This window comes from Astatotilapia calliptera, chromosome 14 (genome assembly GCF_900246225.1).
Source record: "Astatotilapia calliptera chromosome 14, fAstCal1.2, whole genome shotgun sequence".
NCBI lineage: Eukaryota > Metazoa > Chordata > Actinopteri > Cichliformes > Cichlidae > Astatotilapia > Astatotilapia calliptera.
Genome location: NC_039315.1, coordinates 1,852,566 through 1,877,736, shown reverse-complemented (window position 1 = coordinate 1,877,736; position 25,171 = coordinate 1,852,566). Strand labels below are relative to the sequence as shown.

At 45.7% G+C, this 25,171-nt stretch overlaps 1 protein-coding gene across 3 annotated transcripts; it reads left to right on the top strand.

The window, feature by feature from the left end:
• The first annotated feature begins 1,876 nt into the window (after positions 1-1,876).
• Positions 1,877-22,323, top strand: dlc (deltaC). 3 transcript variants are annotated; one of them, XM_026192377.1, is made up of 11 exons: positions 1,962-2,087; positions 2,293-2,535; positions 2,771-2,828; positions 3,080-3,337; positions 4,337-4,525; positions 7,030-7,199; positions 8,210-8,429; positions 18,348-19,083; positions 19,322-19,436; positions 20,786-20,820; positions 20,938-22,323. In XM_026192377.1, the coding sequence occupies exons 1-11, from the start codon at positions 2,037-2,039 to the stop codon at positions 20,984-20,986; spliced, it is 2,124 nt and encodes a 707-aa protein (XP_026048162.1). In that variant the 5' UTR covers positions 1,962-2,036; the 3' UTR covers positions 20,987-22,323. The 3 variants fall into 3 exon arrangements, with proteins under 3 accessions (XP_026048165.1, XP_026048162.1, XP_026048163.1); XM_026192378.1 differs by lacking the exon at positions 20,786-20,820 and having other exon boundaries at positions 20,938-20,999; XM_026192380.1 differs by lacking the exons at positions 20,786-20,820; positions 20,938-22,323 and having other exon boundaries at positions 1,877-2,087; positions 19,322-20,077.
• The last annotated feature ends 2,848 nt before the right edge of the window (positions 22,324-25,171 follow it).

Below are 25,171 nucleotides of genomic sequence, written 5' to 3'. Positions count from 1 at the left end.
GAAAACTGGCACCTTCACAGCAACGCAGCAACAACAGCTCTGATTGGTTAAAACTCAAGTCTGTGTGCATTTAAACACCCCTGGAAACACCTATTGAGCTCAGGGCTCAGGCATTACCAGTAATACATGAATGAATTAATGAATGAATGAATGAATGAATACATGAATGAATGCAGCAGGCCTTATTTACTCTCATGTGTTGACACTGTACGCAGAGAGTTTATGGCTCTGTTTTTGGTGACAAGTTAGCAACATCAGTGAAGCTCCACGGCCTGAAGGTGGGTCATTATCATACAGCTGAGACCCCCCCCCCCCACACACACACACACACACACACACACACACACTCACACACTCACACTAAGGTGCATGTAATCTAGATTGAAATCTCATTTGTTGAAGTGTGTGTGAGGCGTGCCTCAGCTACGGCAGCCTGGAGGCGCAAAAGCTGAGGAACGAGGAGCTTGTTTCAGACAGCAGCTCCGAGGCTGCACCTGAGGGCGAGTGTTAGATAAAGAAAGATTATTATGAACTGTGGATCATGCAGAGCTGCTGTAGTGCAAGAGTAGAAATATGTCAAAGATCAGCAGAGATCCCTGTTTGGTTTAAGTTCGCCCCATTGCTTATGTTGATGAAAAATAACGACGTCACTCTGTCCCACTGTGACGTGTGACACCGACCTGAAGAACAGCGAGTATAACTGGGCTCCCAAAATGACTCGGTTGGTGTTGGAGAGCCCTGATGGGTAAAAAGCAAACCAGTGATGAGAAAGAAGCAAAACTCCAAACGGGACAAAGCAGCTGTAAGTGTGCGTGTGACGGACAGCTGGACTGGGCTCTTCATTCTTTTCTAACATCTCTCACAGCAGAGTCTGAGTCATTAAACTAAACTGAATGTATGAGACTGAGCCACAGCTCGATCACAGAAACGTGGAAAGTGCTTTAGTTTGATTACTATCAGGTGACTTCACTGAACACAAATTCTCAGTGATTGATTTATTTGTGTAACCTGTGCAGTCCCCGCAGATTAAAGACTGCAGATATCTTTAATCTGCAAATATAAAAAACTGTGAAACACATCAGTCCAATTCCGGACCAACAGCTGAATTTGTTGGTTTTATTGGTTTCAGCAGCTCTAAATCAAACAATAAAAGTTTCGCGCATTTTAAACTCAACCTCTGAATATAAAAATCTCAGGCGACGTGTCAGGATAAGTTGTGGTGATTTAATCCTGCCACACTAAGAACTTGACAGGACCACGTTCAGGTTCTTCTGACTTCGCTGTTTCGCGCTTCAGAGCTTCAAAACCACCCACCATAATTTCAGTCTTCCTCCCCACTCGTGGGACGGCACGCGACAGGAGAGGCGCGTGTGGTGTGCGCGGAGAGGTAGTTTCACTTCCACAGCACATTTCACTGCCTCAGCGTGCTGACCGCAGAAGGTAAATACCTGCGGACACTTTGTGACGTCACAGAGGCAGTAAAAGCAGCGCCTCGGTCGTGAGCGTTTGGCTCCTGGCACTTTGCTGCGTAATTGCACCATCAGCTGGTGAAAGCCAATCAAAGCATCCCCCCCGTCCCTCAGCCCCCGTCCCTCGTGACATCGTCACACAGAGTGTTGGAAATCTGTATAATCTGAGTGGCTCAGGCTTCGTGTTCTCGCAGCGCTGGAGAAAAGAAGCGCCTGAAAAATAAAAAGTTAAAAGAACGCGTAAAGCGTGCGTAACGGCGCGCGGCATGGGGAGTTTCACTCACTGCTGCTTTTGTTTTTCTTTCGTTCTAAACTCATTTCACAGAAACATCAGCACAGCAGCCCTCCCTCCTTGCAGTCGACGCACCTCCTTCCTGCCCTCCTCCTGAGGTATAAAGGAGGTGGGACGACAGCTGCGGTCCAGAGTTCAGCGCGGAGCGGATTAAACTTTGTTTCAGTTCGGGTTGCACACCGCGGACACTGCCCGCTCTTTCTGGAGGTTTTTCTTCGTCTCTCCGTTTGATTTTGGATCCTTTGGACTTTACGCACTGGACCTGTGGACGCGCCATGGCACGCTCGCTGCTGCCGTGTCTCCTGCTGCTCGCCTTGGCACAGACGGTGAGTGACAGCGCTCACGGGACCCACGGGGGCGTGGGGCTTTGTTGATGCTTTTGTTAAACTGTTGTGTTACGTGTTTCGGACACGCTGCGCTGCAGAAACCGCGCGCGTCGGGTTTGTGATGCAGACGTGCGCCGTTTTGCAGTGATGAATTCGTGTGCGTCTTTGCACCAGGTGACCCCTCTCCTCTCTTTGCCCCCCTCAGGCTCTTACCGCCGGAGTTTTCGAGCTCAAGATCGACTCCTTCACCAGCTCCAGCGGCATCTGTGGCCAAAAGTCTGAGGACTGCCTGATTTTTTTCCGCGTGTGCCTCAAACACTCGCAGAACGTTATTAAGCCGGAGCCGCCGTGCACGTACGGCGAAGCGTTCACGGATGTCTTCGACGCCGACTCCAACTCCATCTCCGAGAGAGAGCCCATAAGAGTGCAGTTTCAATTCAAGTGGCCGGTAAGTAACGACAGTCACGCGTGTTTCAGGCGTGACAGCAGCGCAGCGAATGCACTAAAGGAGTTATTTCTTTATTGCTCTTGAAATCTTAAAGGTTTTCAGCCACAAACATCCAGAGAAGAAGAAACTTTTCTCAAAAGCCTCAGAAAGACAAAGCAAACTCAAATGTGCCGTTTCCCTCCACGTCTACTAACATCTAACTAACTAAGATGTTTCCTTTCCCGGTTACTTTCAGGGGACGTTCTCTCTGATCATTGAAGCCTGGAAGGCGGACGCTCCAGGACGGTCCATAGGTAAACTCCCGACGCATCGCCGCCGGCTCACCGGCAGGTGGCGACAGCTCACACAATCAGGCCTCATGCTCACAGTTCATCTTCCCGCACAGAGAATCCACTCGTGATTCGTACCTGTGAACATCAACAAGCACCAGATAAAGACACTTAAAACTATTATTTGTTAATGTTTACTATCGCCACAGACGAACATAATTAAAAACACGAGTGGTGTTTTTGTCTGATGATGATGATGATGTATTTCCAACCAGAGAATCCGAACAACCTGATCAGCCGGCTGGCCACCCGCCACAAGCTGAGGGTTGGAGAGGACTGGACCAAGGGCGAGAACACCAGCAACCAGAGCGAGCTCCACTACTCCTACCACGTCGTGTGCAAGGAGTTCTACCACGGGGAGGCCTGCTCCGCCTACTGCCGGCCACGCAACGACACCTTCGGCCACTACACCTGTGACAAGGAAGGGAAGATTAACTGCCTGGAGGGCTGGAAAGGAGAGTATTGCACAGTGGGTGAGTGTCCTCTGTGATGCTTTCAGCAATTCAACAGAAATTGTCCTTTAAGGTGTAATTTTACTGCTTATGATCATTTGAGGAGAGTCATTGGTGCCCTTCTCACTTAAGATTACACCCAGAGTCACACGCTGAGCAAAGCTGTTTTTAACGGCTCCAGTCTCACGAAAATATACTAAAAACGTTCAATGATGCAACAAAACTGGCTCCAAATCAGGAGCGATCTCTTGTTTTCTTACAGTAGTGCCAGTAGTGCAACTCCTCCTCCTGAGCTCCCTCCATTTTTTATTCTAACGTTTCTCCTGCTGAGGAGGGGGGGGGGGGTAAAGAATGGGACCCTTGGCAGCCTTGAAATTGTGAAGTCAAGCAGTTGTCAGTGCCACCGCTGGCCCTGGTGGCTGCAGGGGACAAAAAAGAGATGTTAGAGCTTATGTCGTTTCCAGTGTGCGTGTGTGCCTCTGAGGTCTGCTCCTTTTGTTTTGAGATCAACAATGGGCCCCCAGTCGGCCCCCGGCCCGCCCGCCTTTAAGGGGACACGCGCTGCAGCTTAATGTGTGCTGCCTTGCGTGAAAGGAGACAGCATGTGTTGCTTTTGTTGTGCGGGCCAGCTGCTTCGTTCAGCACTTAACAAGCACTTGTAGGGGAGCTGTGTGTGTGTGTGTGTGTGTGTGTGTGTGCGCGCGCGCGCGTGCGTGCGTGCGTGTGCGTGCGTTTATTCATTCAGTTTTAAGGTGAGCTTTCAGCAGGTCCAGGTTAAAGTGAGTCTCCAGGAAATTAAAGAAAGTTAACGTGATGCAGTCATGTAATCGTGACCGTGTGTGAGTTTAAGGACGAGTCCCTTAGACGGGTGAGGAGCTGTTTTGTCTCTCTCTCACACACACACACACACACACACACACACAGTCATGATAATATTTCCTCCCTTCCCTCTCTTTCTTGCGTTCTTTAACCTTCCTCCTCCTGCCCTCTCTCTCCCTGCGTCCCTCCTCCTCCCATCAGCCATCTGTGCAGGGTGCAGCGAGCAGCATGGTTTCTGCAAGTCTCCCCGGGAGTGCGTGTGCCAGCAGGGCTGGCAGGGCAAGAGCTGCGACGAGTGCGTCCGACACCCCGGCTGCAAACACGGGACCTGTAAGCTGCCCTGGCAGTGCGACTGCAGGGAGGGCTGGGGCGGCCTGTACTGCGACCAAGGTGGGTTTAAACCTGCGGGAGCGTCGCCCCGGTGGGGTTAATGGGCAGCTGAGGGTTTCCTTTGCAGGTTCAAGCATACCCCCACCCCACCCCCACAACAAACCGACGCTGCGGCTGATTTGTAACTTCTCCTTTTTCTGTTTATTGAAATAAATCCACACACTTTCAGAGCTGCAAAAAGATTCACCCGGTTTGTTGGCAACGATTTAAACTTTCAGGAAAACAGTGTGAAGCTGATGTATTTCACTATGAGGTGTTTTTCTGCCTGTACGTCAGCTGTTACTGTCCTCCCACAGTGACGCATTTTAGCTGAAACTATGATTTATTTCACAACTCTCATCGAACAGCAAGTAAAAACCAAGAGTGCTCTTTAAAGATGTTTTATTTTTAGTTTAAGGAAGTGTAGAGCTGTTTTTAACCATCGTTTCTGATGCCAGAGGCGTCTGACTAACTAAGATCAGATTAATTTGTCACTTATATCTTTAAATGACCTGATATGATGCAATTTATTCACAATATAGAAGAAGCTTGGGGCTGATATGAAATGAGGGCTGCATTCGTGTGGAAGCAAACCCCTTTGCAGACAAGCTTTTGGTTCACCGCATCAGTTATTTTCTGTTTCAGAGACTTTTACCTGAAATGTCAGCAGACATCGTGTCAGCAGCTCTAAATACATTTCTGACAATCTTTAGAAATAAGCTGCTGGTTTAGTTTTATGAGCCAATAACAGTTTTTAAGTGACTGTAACAATGATTACTTTATACGCAGGTTCTTTAAAGCCACGCACCACAGCAGGTTAGCCACACAAATGTTGTGTTTCATGCACTTTGCTGCTGAACCTTCAGTTCAGATGATTGTTTTTGCTGTGACGCAGTGAAGAGTAATCATGAACATTTCATATAAAGAATTTAAACATTCAGTTTTGTCTTTGGTGACACAAACTTTTGGCCACAGCGGTTTTTAAATCCCAGAACTGAGAACTGTGCTGCCATGCAGAGGTATGACCTCTGACCCTGCTCATCTGCAGAATATCAATAGATTTAAGGTTAAAGATTGAACACATTAAAGACAAATTTCCACATTTGATAACAGATCTTTATGAGGGGATGTTTTTATGTGCGTCATCTGCATGTATGCAGAAAAAAGCCACATGTACTGTGTTTAAATGAAGACGGTTATGTTGGGCCAGTATAACCAAAACATGAACAATAAATATGTTTTTCTTCCCACAAAGTCCAGACAGGGCAGTGGGAGGGTGGTGGGATGGTAGAAAAGCCATTTCTAATATTCCCCTCAGACGTGACACTGCTGGTGCCTGACCGGACATCCATATGTGACGAGCTGGGAGAAAAACAGTCCCACTGTTGCTTCCATCGATGACGCCGAGCACAGAGGACACCGAGTCCTCTATTTGAACTTTTAACGGCAGGATTTGGCACCCTGGGAATGAGGATTTGCTCCTCAGCAGCATTTGATCATTTATAAAAGTAAACCTTTAGACAAAGGCACCGAGGTTGACAGCATTGTGTTTGAGCTGAAGCGGGGCACCTCAGGGCGCCATCCTGAGTCCTTTTACATTTTCCTTAATACCTTTCCTTTTATTTTCCTTTTTTGTACATATGTTCACACACCGATCACTCGCATTGATCCAAGTAATCTAATAACAGCTCACATGACAAACTTTCTGTCTTTTTGCCTCTACATGCACCGCTCAGGGTTTACATTATTTGCATTCTGGTTATGGATAATTACATTGCTTTAAAGTGATTGTTCAGTAGACTCAAAAATGTTCAGGTACCTAAAACTTAACTACATGTTGCATTTCAAATGAAGTCCTGAACATTTTTGCTTTTCCCGTTCTGAACAGTAAACTGTCAGCTTAATCAAACCTCTCACCTCTAAGATACATCACCAATCACCTGCTGATTGATTAGGGTTACGTGGATCTGTGTTTGAGATCTGCAGCAGAATAGTAGCAGTAGAATAAATATTGTTGTAAATGTTAAATTACCTGCCTGCTGCTGTCGTGGTTAATGCGACAGTTTCCAACTGTGTCAGCTGGTTTTAGCATTTCAAACAGAAACATGTTGTTTAGTGTTTTACAGCAGCTCCATCTGTCGCTGCAGAGATGAGCTGGACTCGTGAATTATGTTTGCAAGAAAACACATGAATCGCATTGTGAACAGGGAACTCCACAGATGTGTCTGTGTGAAATTAGAAATATCAATCATAATAACAAAACCAAAACACTTTAATTTAGTGGCACTGAGGGGATTTTGTTGTGGTTTTGAGTTCGACTTTCAAACACCAAAGATAAGATAAAACTTTATTAATCCCTCGGGTGGGTTCCTCTGGGAAATTCAGTTTCCAAAAGCACAGCACCGACACCGACAAGGATTATGGTAACAATCAAAACACTAAAACAGCAGACGCCACAGTTGCCTCGTCTCTTGTTGTGGATGTTGTTGTTTCCCGTTTCCTGTAATCTTCTTTCTTCACTGCAGACCTGAATTACTGCACCAACCACAAGCCGTGCCAGAACGGCGCCTCCTGCACCAACACCGGCGAGGGCAGCTATACGTGCGCCTGCCGGCCCGGCTACACCGGCAAAGACTGCGAGGTCGAAGTCAACGAGTGCGACAGCAACCCCTGCAGGAACGGCGGCAGCTGCAACGTAAGTCAGCAACGGGCTCGGTGCAGCCAAACCTCCTTTTCTTTAACTCTTCAGATCGTTTAGGAAGTAACTCCCAACTTTACCAGCTTCTCACGTGCAGGATAGAGCGTTTCCTGGCGGAGTAGCATGTTGGAACAAAAATGCCAGACACAGTCGGACTGGATGTCAAGCTGTTAGCCCTGAGAGGTCAGAGGTCACTGATGGTCACTGTTATGGCCCGTCTAGGCGCGGCCAGACCACAACAAAAAGGCGGTCCACCCCTACATGCTCCTACATTAAACCAACATAGTGACACAGTGAACGGTCTGCCGGTTGGGTCGGGCCGAGGATGAATCACCTGGCAGTCCCTGGCGGTGTCTTCTTATGCGCTGCCTCCCGGTTGTTAGCCAGTCGGTACGATCCATCCACCCTGGATGCACCAATCATGGAGGAGCACCTGCACACTCAGTCGTAACAGTCACGCTAATCCAAATCTTGTTGTGCAAAGTCTTAGCTATCAGGGAGGAAAAAAAAAGAGTAATCAGCTGGTGTGCATTTCCAATAAAGCGTTTTTCTCCACAACTGAGGTAAAGGTCGGGGTTGGGGTCGGGGTCAGGTTAGGGGAATGGGGCTGTTGGTGATGATGGTTTAGAACTTAGTGTTAACACTGTTCGCTCATCATCATCTTTTAGGGAGCCTGAAGCATGAAGTAATTGTCAGTAAATGTTTCATTCATCAGTGCTGTTTATTGAACCTTCTGATAAATTAAAATAGTATCTTAAACAAAATCTCACACTAATGTTCACAAAGCTAATTCTGACAGTGCTTATACCTCAGAGGGGTAACGGTGCGGATTGCTGGTGCAAAGTCCGTGTGATTTTGCTGATGATGTAATAGTTCACCGAACTATAACCTGCACTAACTGCTCGCAGCAGGCCGCACCTTTGCTAACCGATGCTGCAGAATCAGAATCACACGCAGCTTTGCTTGTCGCCTCCTCACCTTGTTCTTCTCCTCTGTCTCTCCTCCAGGACTCGGAGAACGATTACTCCTGCACGTGCCCTCAGGGTTTCTACGGGAAGAGCTGCGAGATCAGCGCCATGAGGTGCGCTGACGGGCCGTGCTTTAATGGAGGCACTTGCATACAGGAAGACACCGGCGGGTACACCTGCCGCTGCCCGTCCAACTTCACAGGCTCCAACTGTGAGAAGAGGATGGATCGATGCAGCAGCAGCAGCCCCTGCACTAACGGTACCAGTCGAGTGTAGCCCAGTTCATGCACTTCACATCATCAGAAACACAGAGTGCCGTCTGATCTCTAACCATGCTAAAGTTCACAGTTACGCTTTCTATGTTATCCTAGTACGTTTTAAGTTCTCTTTGAATGATGTTTGGCCACAGACTGCTCACACAGGGCCAGAACGACCCTCAGACCTCCAGGCTGACGACCCCAAATGGGCTCGAATCCACAAGGCTGCAGATTTCATATACTCTCTATCTATTACATGTAAAGTCACATATTTGAAAGCTTTTTACTGCTTTTAGCTCATGAAAATCTAAAGCACTGTATCTCATATTATTAGAATGTATATAAATAAAGATTTGCATACAGAGACTTCTGATAGCAGTTGATTCACACACGTGGTTGGAGTCCAATTACCACGAACCGCTGCATCAGTGTGTCGTGGACATGGCGAGCGTGTTGTTGCTCAGGCGTTGTTGAAGCTGTGACGGCCACCAGCTCCTGTCGGGTGCGTCTCGTGTTCCTGTCGTGGTTAGCAAACCTCGTCAGCAGTTGGAAGCATGAAGTGCGCTAGCATCTTCTGGTAGATGGCTGCGCCGATTTTGGACGACACCCCAAACCATCACAGAAACCTGACATTAGACTTCAGACCCCTGGATTCTGTGTCTCCGACTTCCTCCAGGACCTTCCTTTCCAAACAAAATGCAAAACTTACTTCAGTGAAAAGAGAAATTTGGCTCCTCGAGGATCAGCTCAGTCCAGGTCAACAGTCGTCCCCACGGTTGTGTTTGCATGTAGTCAACTAGACCAAAAGCTGCACGGTGTTTATGCTGTTCCAACAGTGAACGACGCAAACCTGAAATATTTCTAATAATTTGAGATACTGCAATTTTGGTTTTCATGAGCTATAAGGCGTAAAAATAAAACTTTCACGTTTTTGGTAATAAAAATTGAATATATCAAAGTTCCATCGGCTCAGCCTGGCAGCTGGATTCAGCATCTGTTCAGGGTCACCAGCAGAGCCCCTCAGGAGCTCCTGGGCAACGTCTAAGGCAGGGGTGTCAAACTCCAGGCCTCAAGGGCCGGAGTCCTGCAGGTTTTAGATCTCACCCTGGGTCAACACACCTGAATCACACGATTAGTTCATCATCAGGCATCTGGAGAACTTCAGGACATGTTGAGGACGTAATTTAGCCATTTAAATCAGCTGTCCTGTATCAAGGTTACGTCTAAAACCTGCCCTCGAGGCCTGGAGTTCGACACCTGTGGTCCAAGGGTTGGTTTAGCCTCCTGTAAACAGTCGGCTTGATGATTAACAGGAAATAGTTGACAGACCTCTCAGAATTCACACATGTGGAGCAACACTTACTTTTAATTCAGTGCCGTGGTGACACGATGCACGCTGCTGCGTTTGCTCCTCTGCAGATACATTTGGAATAAGTCATGCAAGTCAAAGGACAGAATAAATAGAAGCAGCGAAATACTTCAAAATACGTTCCTGAGAAGAAGCAGGTCAGTGAGGAACTGGAGGAAGCAGCCGCCCAGGCTTTTGAAGCATCATCACAGCATCGCATGAGTCATCAGAGAAAACTGAAAACTGTGACTTTGCTGTGTCTCTGCTAACACACACACACACACACACACACACACACACACACACACACACACACACACACACACACAGTTTATAATTGTGTGTGAAATATTGAGATACCTTTGCATTCAAACGCCTTCATAGACGTGCACGTGTGTGTTTGCAGGGACTCGTGCATTCCTAGTGAAGTTTTGACGCCACAACATACGTCGAAAACATCACTGTTAAAAATCTTATTAGGTCCCCATTAACCACTTTTATACAATGAACAGAACCAGGCAGATATTATGACTTAATACCATTTTTGAACTTTCCTCAGAAACAAATGTAACGAGAGAGAGGGCTCACGTTTGCATTTTCACCTGGTCTGCGTGTGAGCCAATCACAGGCATGTTTCACACACTGTGGGAGTTCCAGAGGTGGCTGTGGAGAGGGACACGCTCTGGTAAAGGACAAAGACGGTCGTGCTGGTTTATTTTCTCGTGCGCCCGGTCTGTCTGATCGATCGCGTGCTTTCTGAGCTGCTGCTGCAAACTGAATACAAACAGAACAGCAGGCTCGGCTTTATTGTTCCAACAGTCCTGTTTGTACTTGCCAGATAAGACTGAACCACGTAACAGCAGCCTCCTATCAGTGCATCCAAAACACGTTGGGAGCAGGAAAAGCTGATAGAAAGTTGAGATACTCTGTGCCTGTGCAGTTCAGACGTGCAAGTGGCTGACATCCATGTAAACAATGCAGTAAATGCGCACTCACGCGTGTTTAATCCGTGAAACTAATATCCGATTTGTTCGCTAACCAGCGTTGGCGTCTGTGCAGCTAAAAATAGCAGCCGAAGTCTCTGAATGAGATCGCTGCAGCTCAAAGTGTAAAGAGGGACTGAGCTGCAGGAATGTGTCCAGTCTGGCTGCTTTTCTTTATTACGTGCAGATTCTTTGAATGCTTCTCAGCTTATCAGAGTTTGGTGCTTTTTCTCACCTGCTGTTTGTGCGACTCTTCAGCTCTGATGATTTTACTGCAGTGGCTTTGCGTTGGCGGCCTTGGCTTAAAGCCTCGACATCCCAAAGGCTGGGCCGTGCATCAGTTAAACTTTAATTTAAATGCTGCTATAAATCAATGTCCCACAGTGCACAGGCTGCAGTAATGATTAAATAATGACACGTGAAACAACCACAACACACAGAAATGCACCAGAGTTTCAACCAGTTCAGTTTCATTGTGTTTACTTTCGTTGTCACCCAGCAGTCAGGTTAAGTGAAAGGTCGCTCCTGTCGGAGTCAACACAGTCTTACAGTCTTCGTCTAAATAAAAAATAGTTGCAGATTCGGTGCTTTGTAGGCGCCGTGTGAGCTTGAAGATATCAGTGCATATTTTAGACATGGCTGCTACAGCTCGCGTAACCTGCTGAGGTTTTGAAGCATTTCAGCTCCAACGGTCATTTTCTTTGTTTCCTGATATTTTGATGACTCGGGTTGGCGCTGAGGTCACCGAGGATGATTCAGACATCAGAGGGTTGACTTCTCAGCTGGTATATGTGGCTTGAAGTGCAGGGACAGCCTCAGGAAAATCAAATCTCAGTGCATCATCTGCGTCACTGGGATGTTAATCTGTCTTCTGATCAGCAGCGTGTTGCTCTAAACTGCACAGCTGTGGTAGAGTTCAGGTTTGAGGTGTTTTTGGTAATAAGACACAAAAAAGAGCAAATGATGTTACTGTTTGGTGACTCCTACCTGTCTGGCTGCAGCTTTCCATTACAGTTAACGGTCTCTCCTCTCTACATGACAGAAATATAAAAAGCATTACTGAGACGAGGCCTGATGTTTGTGTTGGAGCAGACCAAAGTCACCTTTGTTTATTTTGCTGGTTCCCAGTTTCCCGGTCAGCACTGATAACATCACTCATATCTTATCAGGTTCTGGAGCCGGTAAATTCATATTCAGAATATGAATATTTGGAATTTGCATGCTTAGATGAAATGCATTCATTTGCAGCGACTCGTTTGGGGCTCGGCTTAGTCTTGCCCAGAGTGCGAAGGCTGGTGTGGAGAGAATCGGAGCTAAACTCCTGTAAACCTCACAGCGAGCCTTTCAGATGTGATAGAACATGAATTACCAGTCCCGACTCTTCCTGGGAATCGTTATGTTGTCATTTGTTGTTCTTGTTGTGAACCAAATATTTCTCTGCTGCCAACGAAGGATAGGAGCGGATAAAACATCTGCTTATGCTTCTCGGTTTATATTTCAGTTGATGAAGCATGACATGAGCTTTATTACCCGCAGCCTAACGTAGGCTGAGAGCTCCTTAATGCGATTTAGAGCTTTGATGTTGCCATGACTGTAGCACCAACAACGCTCGGCACAAGCAGCTGCAGAAATGTAGATTTTCATCAGCTTCACAGAGTTAAAAGCACATTAGTAGCTCTGTTCTTCCTCCACCTGCCCTCACGATGGTCATATCTGTCTGTCGCTGGCTTATGAGCCAAAGTTTATTTTGAAGACCGTCTCTCACTGCAGGCATGAGTGGAAGCAGGTTAGCATGACTGTTGTGCATGTCGCACGGCTTTTACAATAAAGTTTGCAAGCACTCGTCAACCCTGCACTGAATTGTTCCAGTGTTTGGAAAATGTTGAGTCCTTTCTGCTCTGAGCACAATTTATGATGCAAAGTTAAACGTTTCTACCAGTAACTGTACACAGACGTGGACCTGCGATCTTTAAACGCTTGTAATCAAAGACATGTGTCGGGACGAGTGCCAGGCTTTGCGTAGATCCCTACTCGGACCACCAAAGCAGCTGCTAATGATCAGGGTATGGATTCAGGCCGTGTGGCTGAGCGACCTGTAGTGTCCTGGACCTCGTTTAGATCCGTTTGGTACCCAGAAGACTTGGCTGCTGCCATCTGGGGGCGTCTTTGCAATGACGAGGGTGCGCTTGGTCAGCATAATCAACGTTAGCCGCTCCACCTGCGAGTGGTGTTAGTGCTGTGTGTGTGTTGCTTGGCGGGAGCTCTCGAACATGTCTCGTCACCTCCCGCACAATTACAAACACTGTGTCCTCGTTGCCTTAAACAAACCTGTTTTCGCAGCAGCTCTGGAGACGAGCTCGTCCTTTTGTTCACCTACCTGATTGCACTCGACTCTGTCGAGAGTCCAGCTCTGCTGCCAGCTGTTAACGGTCTGATAGAGTTTTCATCCACGGCTCATTTCTTCCTGGAAATGCAGACCAGAGCTTCACAACAGCAAGATAACCATACAGTCGGCTCATAGTGGCACGCAAATATCCGCAGACGTGTGTGTGATTCCTGAGAAGTCAGTTAATGCAAACGATCCAGGAAACACAGTGAAAGTTTTCATTTCTCTTTTCAAGCAGTTTATTCTTATCAGTATTATTTTCTCTTATTTGTGTCCAGAACTTCAAATTGCTCCAGATCAATAATCCATAATAGTTCAACTGTAGTTGATCATAAATATTGATTCAGGCTTTTTGGTACTGATAGCATTCAATCATATACACGCTGAATATTCAAATGTCATAAATATCACTAATTAAACTGTGATGTAACCTCATCATATACTTAAAGCACTGTGCAAAAGTCTTGAGTCAGTCACGTCTTTATCGTTTGCTTACACAGAACCTGAGTGTACAGATTTTTACACACTGGCCACGTTTTCACTCGTGTTCTGTCCAGGGCCCTGTTTCAGGAAGCCGGTTTAGTGCAAACTCTGAGTAAGTATACCCTGAGTTAACGAAAACTCTGGGTTTTCGGTTTCACAAAGCGAGTTTAGATTCATCCTGAGTGAGTTACTATGACGACACACTCCGTGAAGCTAACCTGTCCCCTAGCAGGTTTACTTCAACTAACCCTGACTGTCTCCGCCTCTTTGTCAGAAACCTGACTGTAGGAAGTGTCAGACATGGCGTGCTCCTTCCTTGAAGAGCCAGTAGATGTTGAAGCCCAAATTCTCCGCAGAGCTCTCCGCCGGGAGAGAGTGATCAGAGCGCGTTTGGACATTTTATCATTTCCTGATGATTTCCTGTGTGAACGTTACCGTTTTTCAGCACAATCTATAATTTATTTGAATAACATCCTCAGGCCTAATATTGCTCACGTGACACATCGCGGACATCCTCTCAGTTCTGTGCATATTATTTGTATTGCACTTCGGTTTTTTGCAAACGGGAGCTTTCTGTATAATATTGGTGACGCTGAGCACGTTTCCAAGGCTACCGTCTGTCGGGCAGTCAGGAATGTTACAGTTGCACTGAAACGTCTCCTGTACTCGTCTGTGGTGTTCCCCGGTCATAGACCCACAAGATTTATCAAAGAGGGATGCCACAAAATTGCAGGTATCAGGATGACCAAAACTCAATTCATGATGTGGTGATACTTGAACTACTACTTAAATTTTACATTTATTCTCACGGTTCCCAGGCGTGATTGGCTGTATAGATGGCACTCACATTCCAATCATTGCTCCTTCAGTAAATGAAGGAGACTATGTGAACAGGAAGTCTTTCCACAGCATTAATGTACAGGTACATAGTTCCCTGTAGCATTTCAAACTAACAGATTATTTCATTATAGTAATGGATGCTAATTTGTGTTCTCTGCACTGTGAAGATCATATGTGATGCTGCCAACATTATGACAAATGTGGAAGCCAACTGCTCAGCCTCTGTGAGTGGTGGTGGTGGAGGACCCCCACCTGTTTTTCTGTTGGCTATAACGGGTCACATTTGAGCATACAGAGTAAGCAACTATGTACTTGTAATGTGCTCAGATAATTTCAATAAGTGCTTACAGAAGGAAAATTAATGTAGCCTCTAACTGCAATTGATTTACATCGGACAAACAGACCAAGCACTATGGCTCATAATACAATTACACCTTACCTGTTTGGACTATATTTTTATATTTCATTTTTACTTGCTGCCAGGAACGTTTGGGGCCTGTTGGGTTGCACCTGCGCTCACATCACATCACAAAATAAAATGTATGAAATAAAAAAATAAAATAAAATAAAATAACGTGTTAAATGGGTGGAAATCCCTCGATCAATGTTTAAATTAACACTCACGCATTGACTCTGTCGGCTATGTTTTGCCATGCATGCTCTCTTTCTTTTGCAGCTGAGGCTGTGTTACTTTTTTTTTCCGCAAAATTTGCATGTTATCGGCATATGCTGCCATCAGAATTTCGGCCTCAAGCGCTGTGAAATACATTGACCACGCCTTCTTTCCCTCCGTCTCCATGGTGACTCGCTTAATCTGTGCTCCACTAATCAGGGCTTTATGTATCCTCGTGCGCGCGCTTAACTTGGGGTTAAAGCAACTCCGCGTTGATTGAACTAATTGTTATCAGCCTTTCTGAAACCGAATATTCCGAGTTGGACAGTTCGGGGTTACTCAACCCTGAGTATCGTTTTTCACTCTGAGTTTTCTAAACCGGCTTCCTGAAATAGGGCCCTGATCTTGTACCTGATGACACAAAGGCTCCTAACAAGAGAACCGGTGTCGTGTACGTATAACACACAACTTAGCCACTGTGAAATTGTATCTTTAGGCTCATTGTTACCAGCAGCCTGTCATAAACACACATCAGTTGTTTCCATTTCTTTAGTTCAATCAAAGATTTCACATTTTGACATAAAAATATTTGGGGGTGAAAAAAGTGATTTCCAAGCAGCCGGATGTGTCTTGTCATGGTGTGCGGTGTGTCGGGATGATGGTCGCGGTCATCCTGATGCTGCAGGATCAGGTCGGTATGCAGAGAGGTCGGGAGAGACACGGTAGAGGCTCTGTATTATTTGGGCTGTGGTCAGTGGTGTTGCAGATCTTTATGCAACTATGAACTCTGAAAAAGAACCATCGGATTTTCTTCCACCGTGTAGTACCACCTGGAAACCGTCTGTCTGCTAACGGCTTCATTTTTCAGCACAGTGATGATTCAAACACAGGGCCGATACAGTAAAACCATTCCTTCATGGAAAAACACACATCTGATCAGTCATTGGTCGGCCTCCCCAGAGCCTGGACCTCAGTTTGGGATCATCCCGACAGAGAGAAGAACAAAAGGCAGAAAGAAAAGCTTTGAATCCTTCAGGACGTCTGGAGAACTGTTCCTGAAGATCCTCACAGACGTTACAGAAGCTGGCACAGAGGTCAAGCTGGAACCGGACAAACTCCCCAAAAAACACAAGGAAATTTGGATAATTCAAGACTTTTGCACAGTATTTCATGTGATTTAATTCAGCGTGTTTAATGTGCAATCGACTGTTTTACATCTGGGGGGTTGGGGACGTCTGGGGATATCGTGCCCTCGTCAGGCAGACAAGATGTCTGAGCTGTTTAGAGCTGTGGAGATAAACATATCCTCACCTCAGAGAACGTCTGTGAGAAAGTTTGAGGGATAGGAGAGTTATCAAAAACAGTATGAAAGCATTCTTGTGTTAATAAAGGAGGCGGATAAACTTGACTTCTTTCCCACAACAGGTCTGCATCTTTGCTGCTGCCGTAAAGAGTCAGAAGAGCACCAGATATCGTAGAGAAGTATTTCCAACAAATAGTTTTGGGTTGTTTGAAGAAACTTGACTCATTAGGGATGGACGTGTCCTGTGGCGGACACTGGGATGTTTGTAGAGACCGCTGCCTCCGGGGAGTGTCGTCGCTACGAGCAACTGTCCTGACCTAATATGCAAAATGGTTTTGGTGAGACACGAGTGTTTAGATGCTAGATAATGTTTTTTATTCTCTGTAAGTAGTGTTAATGTTGTAGCTGACAGCCGTGTGTGTGTGTGTGTGTGTGTGTGTGTGTGTGTGTGTGTGTGTGTGTGTGTGTGTGTGCGTGTGCATGTGAGGAAAACACAACAAAACCGCTGGAGTTCAGATTTTAACGTTGATCTGGCTCTAAAGCTTGATATTTTGCACCGTGCAGGATGTTTTGCTGTTTCATTTCTATAATCTGTGGTCTGTGGTTGGGTAACCTGTTCTCGTGCGAGCTGGGCCAACAGTCAGTTTAAAGTTTCACGTCGTTTACGAGAGGAGACGCATTATCAGGGTCAGACGGCTCCACCGGCAGACCTGGCATTAATAAAGGAAGCATATCTCAGAGTTTATAATTAAACAACAGTCATCATCGGCCTATCATCCGCCCCCGCTTCTCGGGGTGCCTGTCGACCCCTCAGTTCTCCCTGAGGTTCTCATTAACATGTGGAAACCGCCGCCTGCTTATCTTCAATCTGCAGTCATTCCTGTCTTTCAGTGAGCCTGACAGAGGGTAAAAAAATACTGCTGCCTGATAGATGACGCTGTGCTCTGTTTGCAGTGTTGCAACACAGAACAACCAAATATGGGTCTGTTTTTACAGCACACAGCCTGCAGTTTGGAATAACAGCCCAACATGAACCCATACATGGCTGCAGGATCAGTGCCTCTCCCCTCCTAAAAATGCTTTTAGAGCACGAAATCCCAGCAAAAGCAAAAATGAATCATTTGTTAGCTAATTTGTGATGCGCATCTTCTCCTGTTTCAGAGAAGTTAAACTGAAATGACGGATATGGCTGTTTAAGTTTTATAGTCCACTGTTCTGGCAGATCACATGACTTCCTGGTGCTGGAAAACAACTTCTCAGGATGTTTCTAATCACACATGTTTTTCTGAGGGGCATCTGTTGAGAGGAAATGTTGTAAAGAACATTTTTCCCCTCCCGCTCTCAGCCCCGGCTCGTCCTTCCTCTGTCCAGATGGAGTTTGCTTCGTTGTGGCAAGTCTGCAGGGTTCAAAATGTCTTCTGCACGCTGTCGGCTTAATTATTACCACAGTTTGTCAAATTTTCAGAAACCTGGTTTCTTTTCTTTCTTTCTTTTGTTGTTTTTTTAGAATGAAACTGTGGAGTATTTAGCCTCCTCCGGCCTCCCCCAAGGCTCTGCTGTGGTTCCCCTGTTTTTTCTAGTCCACATACTAATACTCAGAAATACCAGTGAACGTATGAGACGTTTAGAGCGATTCAATGATGAGTATTTCACAAAAACCTTGTTTCCCGTGTCTGCTGTATGGCTTTAGCTCGTAAGCAGGGCTGAAGGCATCAGAATCTATTAAACGTCTACACACTTTATTTCCTTTCCAAATGATGCTTCATGGCCAACATGCTAACTACATATCTGGTAACACTTACTGCTCAGCAGAATAAATGACCCTAAAACTGGGGCCCGTTTCACCTCTTTGAAGTCTCAACATCAGTCAGTAGCAGATGAACATCTGCCCTCTTCTGCTTTACCTTGCCAGTTGTTTCCTCCAGTTGTTATTAACACACACCTGTTTTTTTTCCTGTCTGCAGGTGCTCAGTGTTTTGACGTTGGCAGCATCGTCATGTGTCGCTGTCAGCCAGGCTTCACCGGCTCTCGCTGCGAGACCAACATCGACGACTGTGCCAGCAATCCCTGCAGGAACGGCGGCACCTGCTTCGACAGAATCAACAACTACAGCTGCACGTGCACCCTCGGCTTCTCCGGCAAGGACTGCACGGTGCACGCCAGCCTCTGCGACCAGTTCCCGTGCGAAAACGGCGGCACGTGTTTCACCCACTTCACCGGCCCCGTGTGCCAGTGCCCGCGAAACTTCATGGGCACGCGCTGCGAACACTCTCTCAAGCCAACTGTGAAACCGGCCGCGAATGGAGACCCTCCAGCGGCCATGATTGCCGCTATTGCTCTGGGAATAGTGACATTTTCCCTGCTGGTGTGCGCCGCCATCTTCGTTCTGCGCCACCTGTACCGGGGCAGGGAGCTGAGAGCCCTTTCCACGTCAGTAAAAAACGACCTGGAGACGGTGAACAACCGCAACGCGGTGATTGGCGGAGGGGCGCCCAAGAACGGGAGCTTACCTGGAGCGACTCTGGGCAGCCTGAAGGAGAAAGAGGCCTTCCTCCTCCCGGGAGCTCATCTTAAAATGTCCAATAAGGATGTAGCGCTGGTGGACAAGGGCAGCGACAACGTGGCCATGTTTAAAAACAAAATGGCAGATTACAACCTGGCAAAGGAGGAGCAGCACCTGGACAAGAACAAGTATGACCTGTAAGGACCTGATGGTTTGATAGTTATCTCTGTTTCTGTTTGTGCTTCGTTCCTGTGAGTTTAATTCAGACAAGTCGCAGCTCGTTGTGTCTTAACTGATCAGTCCATGGTGGGGGGGGATCTTCACTGAGTCTTGCTGTCAAAATCTTTGTTTGCTGTTGGATCAACCTTCCCTCTCTCCGTCTGTCTGTCTGTCTGTCTGTCTGTCTGTCTGTCTCGCTCTTGTTTCCTCTAACAGTAAGAAATGCGAGCCGTCCGTCATCGTCCCTCCTCTCAGTTTTGCAAAGGACAGTCTGTATCACTCAGTGTTCATCATCCCAGACCAGCTGGAGCAGTGTGTGTTTGCTACTGAGGTGAGGAACACAACCACGCGAGCGTTTATCTCTCCGTTGTTGACTTGGGTCGATCACATTACTATTACAAGGATTCATTTTGTTAATGGAAGAGTGGCAGCGAAACGCAGAATGGGAGGCTGAGGAAGGTTCAAAGTTCAAAGTCGTCTTTAAACATCTGACACTGAATTTACACTTTGGTTTTTCTCTGCAAGCTCGACGAAGCAAAATTAAACTTGGTTCAACGTGTCTTTGCTCAGCATGTCCAGAGCATTAAATTCATACTGTTATACAAATGACTTGAACTCGATGAGGATGATGGACAGCTGTGTGTGTGGGTCCAGTGTGTGCACAATAATCTAGATAAAAAAAGTTAGTAACTGTTAGTAACATTTCCTCTAAAAGTGGAAATGAGAAGGCAAATTTAGAGCAGCTGACATCTGCAGAAAAAAGCCACCAGGATTGTATTTTTCATATTATTAATAGTATTTACCGGTTTATTGACTTGCTTGCTCGGTGCATGGGAGAGGTTCACTCTCAGGGCTTTTGTGCCACAGAGAAACATTATTACTGTTAATCGTCTGTTTTATGCAAACTTTTTGAAATAATTAATTCTAAATGTAGCCAGACTCAAAGTCTCACGTCAGGACTTCATCTTTATGTAGGCCAGGGGTCCAACTCCAGTCCTCGAGGGCCGCTGTCCAGCATGTGTTCAGGTTCTGAGTCTTGCTAATGACCTACTAATGTTATTCAGGTGTGTTGCAGCGGGACACATGGAAAGGTTTCAGGACAGCGGCCCTCGAGGACTGGAGTTGGACCCCTGATGCAGGCTCTGCTATTTTAGCATCACAACATTGTGATTGGTCGGTTGGAGTAATATGATATGCACCAGATGCCCCTTTCTTTCACTCTAATGCTCAGCACTGATGTTTGCATGTCTTCTGGCTACAATGTTCCAGCTTATCTGTAAGTCCATAAGAAAGAACAAAGCTGTGACCTCTGAGTGAGAGATTTTTTGCAAAAAACTGGAAAAAACGCCCCCCGTAGGGGTGAGAAAATGAATACATCCTAGTACTGCAGTATTCTGTGTGACGATGCAAGGACACAAAATATTAATGTCTTATAAATTCAGTTAAACTGCTGGCAAATTGTGCTATGTTATTGCAATACTGCGCCTATCACAAAATGTAAAGAATGCTAATATCCCGTCGTCAGTGTTATTGTTTAGATATCGTGCTGACCTAATCACAACTGTGAATGTGAGAGTCAGCGACACTGATTTCACTGCAGCTCCATAAATTGCAGAGAAATGAAGCACAGCAGTGTTTCAGGCGGGCTGCTCGCTGAAAGTACAAACTTTTTTCTAACAGGTCCGGACTGGTCCCAGTGCCTCCAGGTGGAAGAGGTTAAAAACACTTATTAATATTTCTTCTAACGTTGTGCTTCATGAATGATGTTCATGGCGCAGTGCAGTGATGCCGTACGCTGATGACTAACCGCTGCTTCTCTGTCTCGTTCTCAGGTATAACCTGAGATTTTTCAGACCACCAGCAAAGGATCTTTTCTGCTGAGGGCCTGAAAGTGTTTTGTCCAGAACAGTATACCCAGAGGATCTATTCTACACACAGTTTTTTAATTTAATATTTATTACTGCTGCTCAATGGAGAGACTTCTGTTGTTTTAGTCTGCTTGGATACTGTCAATGTTCGGATGGCAATGAGAAGACGAGGGAGGAAAGACTGAACGTCTGGCATCATTTGCACTATTCATTCTTTAAATCTTGCCCTGACTTTCTGTCTCTGCACTCTTTCTTAATCTTCTTTGGATCCACGATCGAAACGATCGAAGCGAGAATTGTCCGCCTCTCACACAGACGGGTGCCTTAGCTATGCTCCCTAATTTCGCAATCATCAGAGGACCTGCTCGCAGAAATGGGAGGCAAACCTCTTTCTTTTAGGTCAAACAGCCGTACCTTTCCACAGATCATGTATCTGTGACCTGGGCTGGATAGTTTGTGACAACGATTCTGTCGTCCACCTTCAATCGCCGTTCAATTTTTCCTCGTCACATTGTGGCCTGTTCAGTATGAAAAATATCCGCCTTACAATCACCAAACCTGCAGAATCCAAAGTGCCTCTGTCCCTAAAAACATCAAAAAGACTTGAAGCCAGCAATCAGAGTGAGAACGTCACTGTCTGATGTTCTCCCAGAAGACTGGACGAGTTTTATTATGGTTTTTAATGGTAAGTTCAAATCCTGCGCTGAGCCTGTCAGTCCACCCGTCTCTGAGCCCCAGTTGTATCTCCAGCCTTCAGCCCTGGATATTAATCGCTGTGTAAATGATGTTTCAGGTGAACTGGGGGGGGGGCTTTGTTCCCCTAATAACAATCAGCTGTTTCCTGCCTTTCCGCCTTGTGAATTGAAAGATAATCAAAGTCGAACCGTTGGGCTGGATTCATCGTACGGGTCCATTTGTTCCCAGCTGAATTTTATATTTCTATTAATCAAAAACTTCAAAGCTGCCTTCATGAAACCGCTGCAGACCCAGTTCAGTCGGTCTGACAATAAAAACGCCGCTGACGGGTTTTTTTTGCTTTTATATAAGAAAAAAAAGAAAACGTTTTTTATCAGTGAAGGACTCCAAAGAGCTTTTATTCCTTTGTTTTTTTTAATAATCCATTTGATACCAAAAATACGTGTTGTTCTTGTGTAGACGTGTCTTTGTATTATCTTCATTAATTTAAGAGAACAATGCAATGTGTACATACCTCCCAGAAGAACGTTTTCCTATTTAATTTTGCTCGTTGTAAATAATTTTGTATTTATGAAAGAGAATTGTACATATGTCTACGTTAATGTGCCCAATGTCTCCATCAGAATCAACAAATATATATTTTTCTTAAATAAATTAGAAAAATAATATTAACATTATCTGTACTGTGTTTTTCTTTCTGTCTGTGTAACCGAGACTTTGTACATTTCCATGTCTACAAACTAAATTTAGGCTCTCAGTTGAGCCTCCAGCTTATTTTATGTCGAGGACCAAAACTGCCGACGTGTTAAATGACAAAAAAAGGAGGTAAATACATGACAAACCACAATAAAAGCAGTCGTAGTCGAGTATTTCATTTATTTACAGATTATACCCATCATTTTTTTTATGTCCAGTGCTCACAACATTAATAAGAATTCATTTATAATAACTCACTATTTAATTTCCTTTGTATTATTTATTTATTTCATTTATTAATAATAATCTTTACTTGTAATTTCCTTCGTTTCCACCAAGTTTTGAAAAGACGCCATCCTTCTGTTTTATTCTGCGCTGATAATAAATCCACGATGTCCACCGATCGCCTTCTCTGTCGTTCCCGATGACAGCTTAAAAAAATGGTCCCGTGGTCCTGGAGCCAGTGAAGCCCAGCATTAATGAAACGTATCTGTATTCATACAATCATCGATCATTTTATGAGACCTCTTTAACCTTCCCTACCAAACCACAGTCAGTGCGACGACTGAATAAAGTCTTATTAGTCCTGTAAATGGAATCAGATGCAGGAAAATTACGATTTAAAAGCCTCCAGAGTCATAAAACACACACTGGTAGCTGCACAATCAGCTGTGTGTGTGTGTGTGTGTGTGTGTGTGTGTGTGTGTGTGTGTGTGTGTGTGTGTGCGCAGAATATTCACAGTAGTCCACAGAGAGCTGTGTAGTTGTCAGACCAAAACATGGACACTGAGTATCAGAATCAGAATACTTTATTCATCCCGAGGGAAATTAGGGGTTACAGCAGGCAGCACGCTAATGGCGCATGCTTACCTCAGTGTTTACAGCGTCCCAATAAATTTCACTTTACTGCTCCAACAGGCCCGACTTCATGAAGCCATGATGACTGCCTCACCTACCTGCTACCTTCTCTCTCAGCGATCAGGCTAACGAGTGCCTAAGCTGAGGAAGAGGAGAGCTATGTGTTCGTGGACACGTAACATTTCTTGTTAGCTGGAACTCTTTCGTTTCCCCCTTCATAACAACTGTTTATAACTCACCTGTTTCGATTAGTCATTAATGTTTGCATTATCAGGGGCGTGGCTTCTTTGACCGACAGGTGGATGGGGACGCAGGTGGCTGTAGCTGCTAGCTGTCTGCTAGGCTTCCCCTGAGCTAACTGGAGTCCCTGAACTGGACCTCTGGCTGCGTTTGTGCTGTTGGAGTGTGTTTAATGACATGTCCTGGTGGTTTTACAAAGATTTTGCATTAACTGTTAAGGAATTTCAGTCATTTTCACACACAGCCTGGCCTTCCATTTGTTGAGTGTAACCGGCGGTTTGCACCTTTTGACCGTAGACTCTGACAGCAATGCATCTGTCTCATCGAGCATATTCACCACTTGGTTAGTTGTGACGTTGTTTTCCTGAACCATAGAAATAATCCTGTCATCATTCGCTTCATGTGTCTTCTGTGGTCTTTTGTAGATTGTTTTTCCTCTCTACCTGATAGGCTTAAGAAACCCAAATAAACATAACAATGGTATCTTGGAATCAGCTGTTTAATTTGTCCATGAATATTGAGAGAACGGGACACGGCTGGTCATACCACGATCGTCTGATTTAAAATCCACTGCACTGGTGTATGGAAGCAAATCCACAAAACAAACTTCTCCAACGGATGTGACAAACTTCCTTCTTTGTCCGTCTCCTGCCGGTTCACCTCCCTCCTCCCCTCAGTCCTTTGTCTGCTTTTCTTTTGTTTCCCTTTCTCTTTGCTTTCACGTTCTCACTTTAAACTTTGATCTGATGTTGTTGTTTTGACTCCTGGCTAATGAGTAGCTTCTGCCACGTGTCACTTCCGACTCTGGCTCACCTGCTGTCCACCTGGCTGGCTGTGTCTCTGAAAACACACACACACACACCTGTCTTCAGAATGAACTGTGAACTCTGCTGAATCAGTGAGCTCAAAGGTCACGACGTCTGAGCGTTGAGCCTGTTAATAGTTGAATTCTATTGAACCTCTAACATGGTCACTGCTTGGAGGGGGCCTGTGGTGGTGGTCTGCAGTGCTGCTGCAGGGGAGGCGAACGCACCTGAGCTGCATCTGCAGTCACACCTCGGCTAGCTCCTGGACTGTACAGCAACCGTGAGTGTAAATAAAGATTACGCTGCAAAGCATGAGCGTGTCATCGGGTCTGCCGTGGTCACAGGGCCAATCAAGGTTAAGGGCAAAGATAAGGTAGCAGAGCAGTCTAAGGCTGCGTCCACACTAACGTGTTTTCATTTGACAGCACATGGTTTTCTCTCCGTTTTGGCCTCCCGTCCACACTGAGACATACATTTCAAAACAGCGCTTTCATGTCACAGTGTGGACGGTGAAAACAGTCATGTGATGCAGTCATGTGACCAATTAAACAATGATAGCGGAGGGCATTACACAGCAGTTGTTTTGATTGACAGCCCTATTAAAGATTAATGTCTGTTCATGCCCCAGAGAGCTTTTCTTCAAATTCTTTAATTCTCACTCACTTTTGCAACTTTGTGCTTTTGTGTTACTCGCAGCAACAACTCCTCATTGTTAGTCCATTTAAAAAAACTCGCTGCTTTTCCTCAACATTTTACTGCGACCTTTCAAAGAGCTGGAAAGTAAAGGAGCGTCAGACTAAATGAGGCAGGTTGAATCTTCTTGCGTTTCAAGCATGCGCAGAACTGGAACGTAAGCATTTTCTGCCATTTCAATGTGGATGCACAACTCTGAAAACAACTGA

Excerpts from the sequence above, each read along its gene's own strand:
- dlc (XM_026192380.1), top strand. The coding sequence starts at position 2,037 with ATGGCACGCTCGCTGCTGCCGTGTCTCCTGCTGCTCGCCTTGGCACAG. Across the intron at positions 2,829-3,079 it reads CGCTCCAGGACGGTCCATAG|AGAATCCGAACAACCTGATC; the intron begins GTAAACTCCCGA and ends ATTTCCAACCAG. Across the intron at positions 4,526-7,029 it reads CGGCCTGTACTGCGACCAAG|ACCTGAATTACTGCACCAAC; the intron begins GTGGGTTTAAAC and ends TCTTCACTGCAG.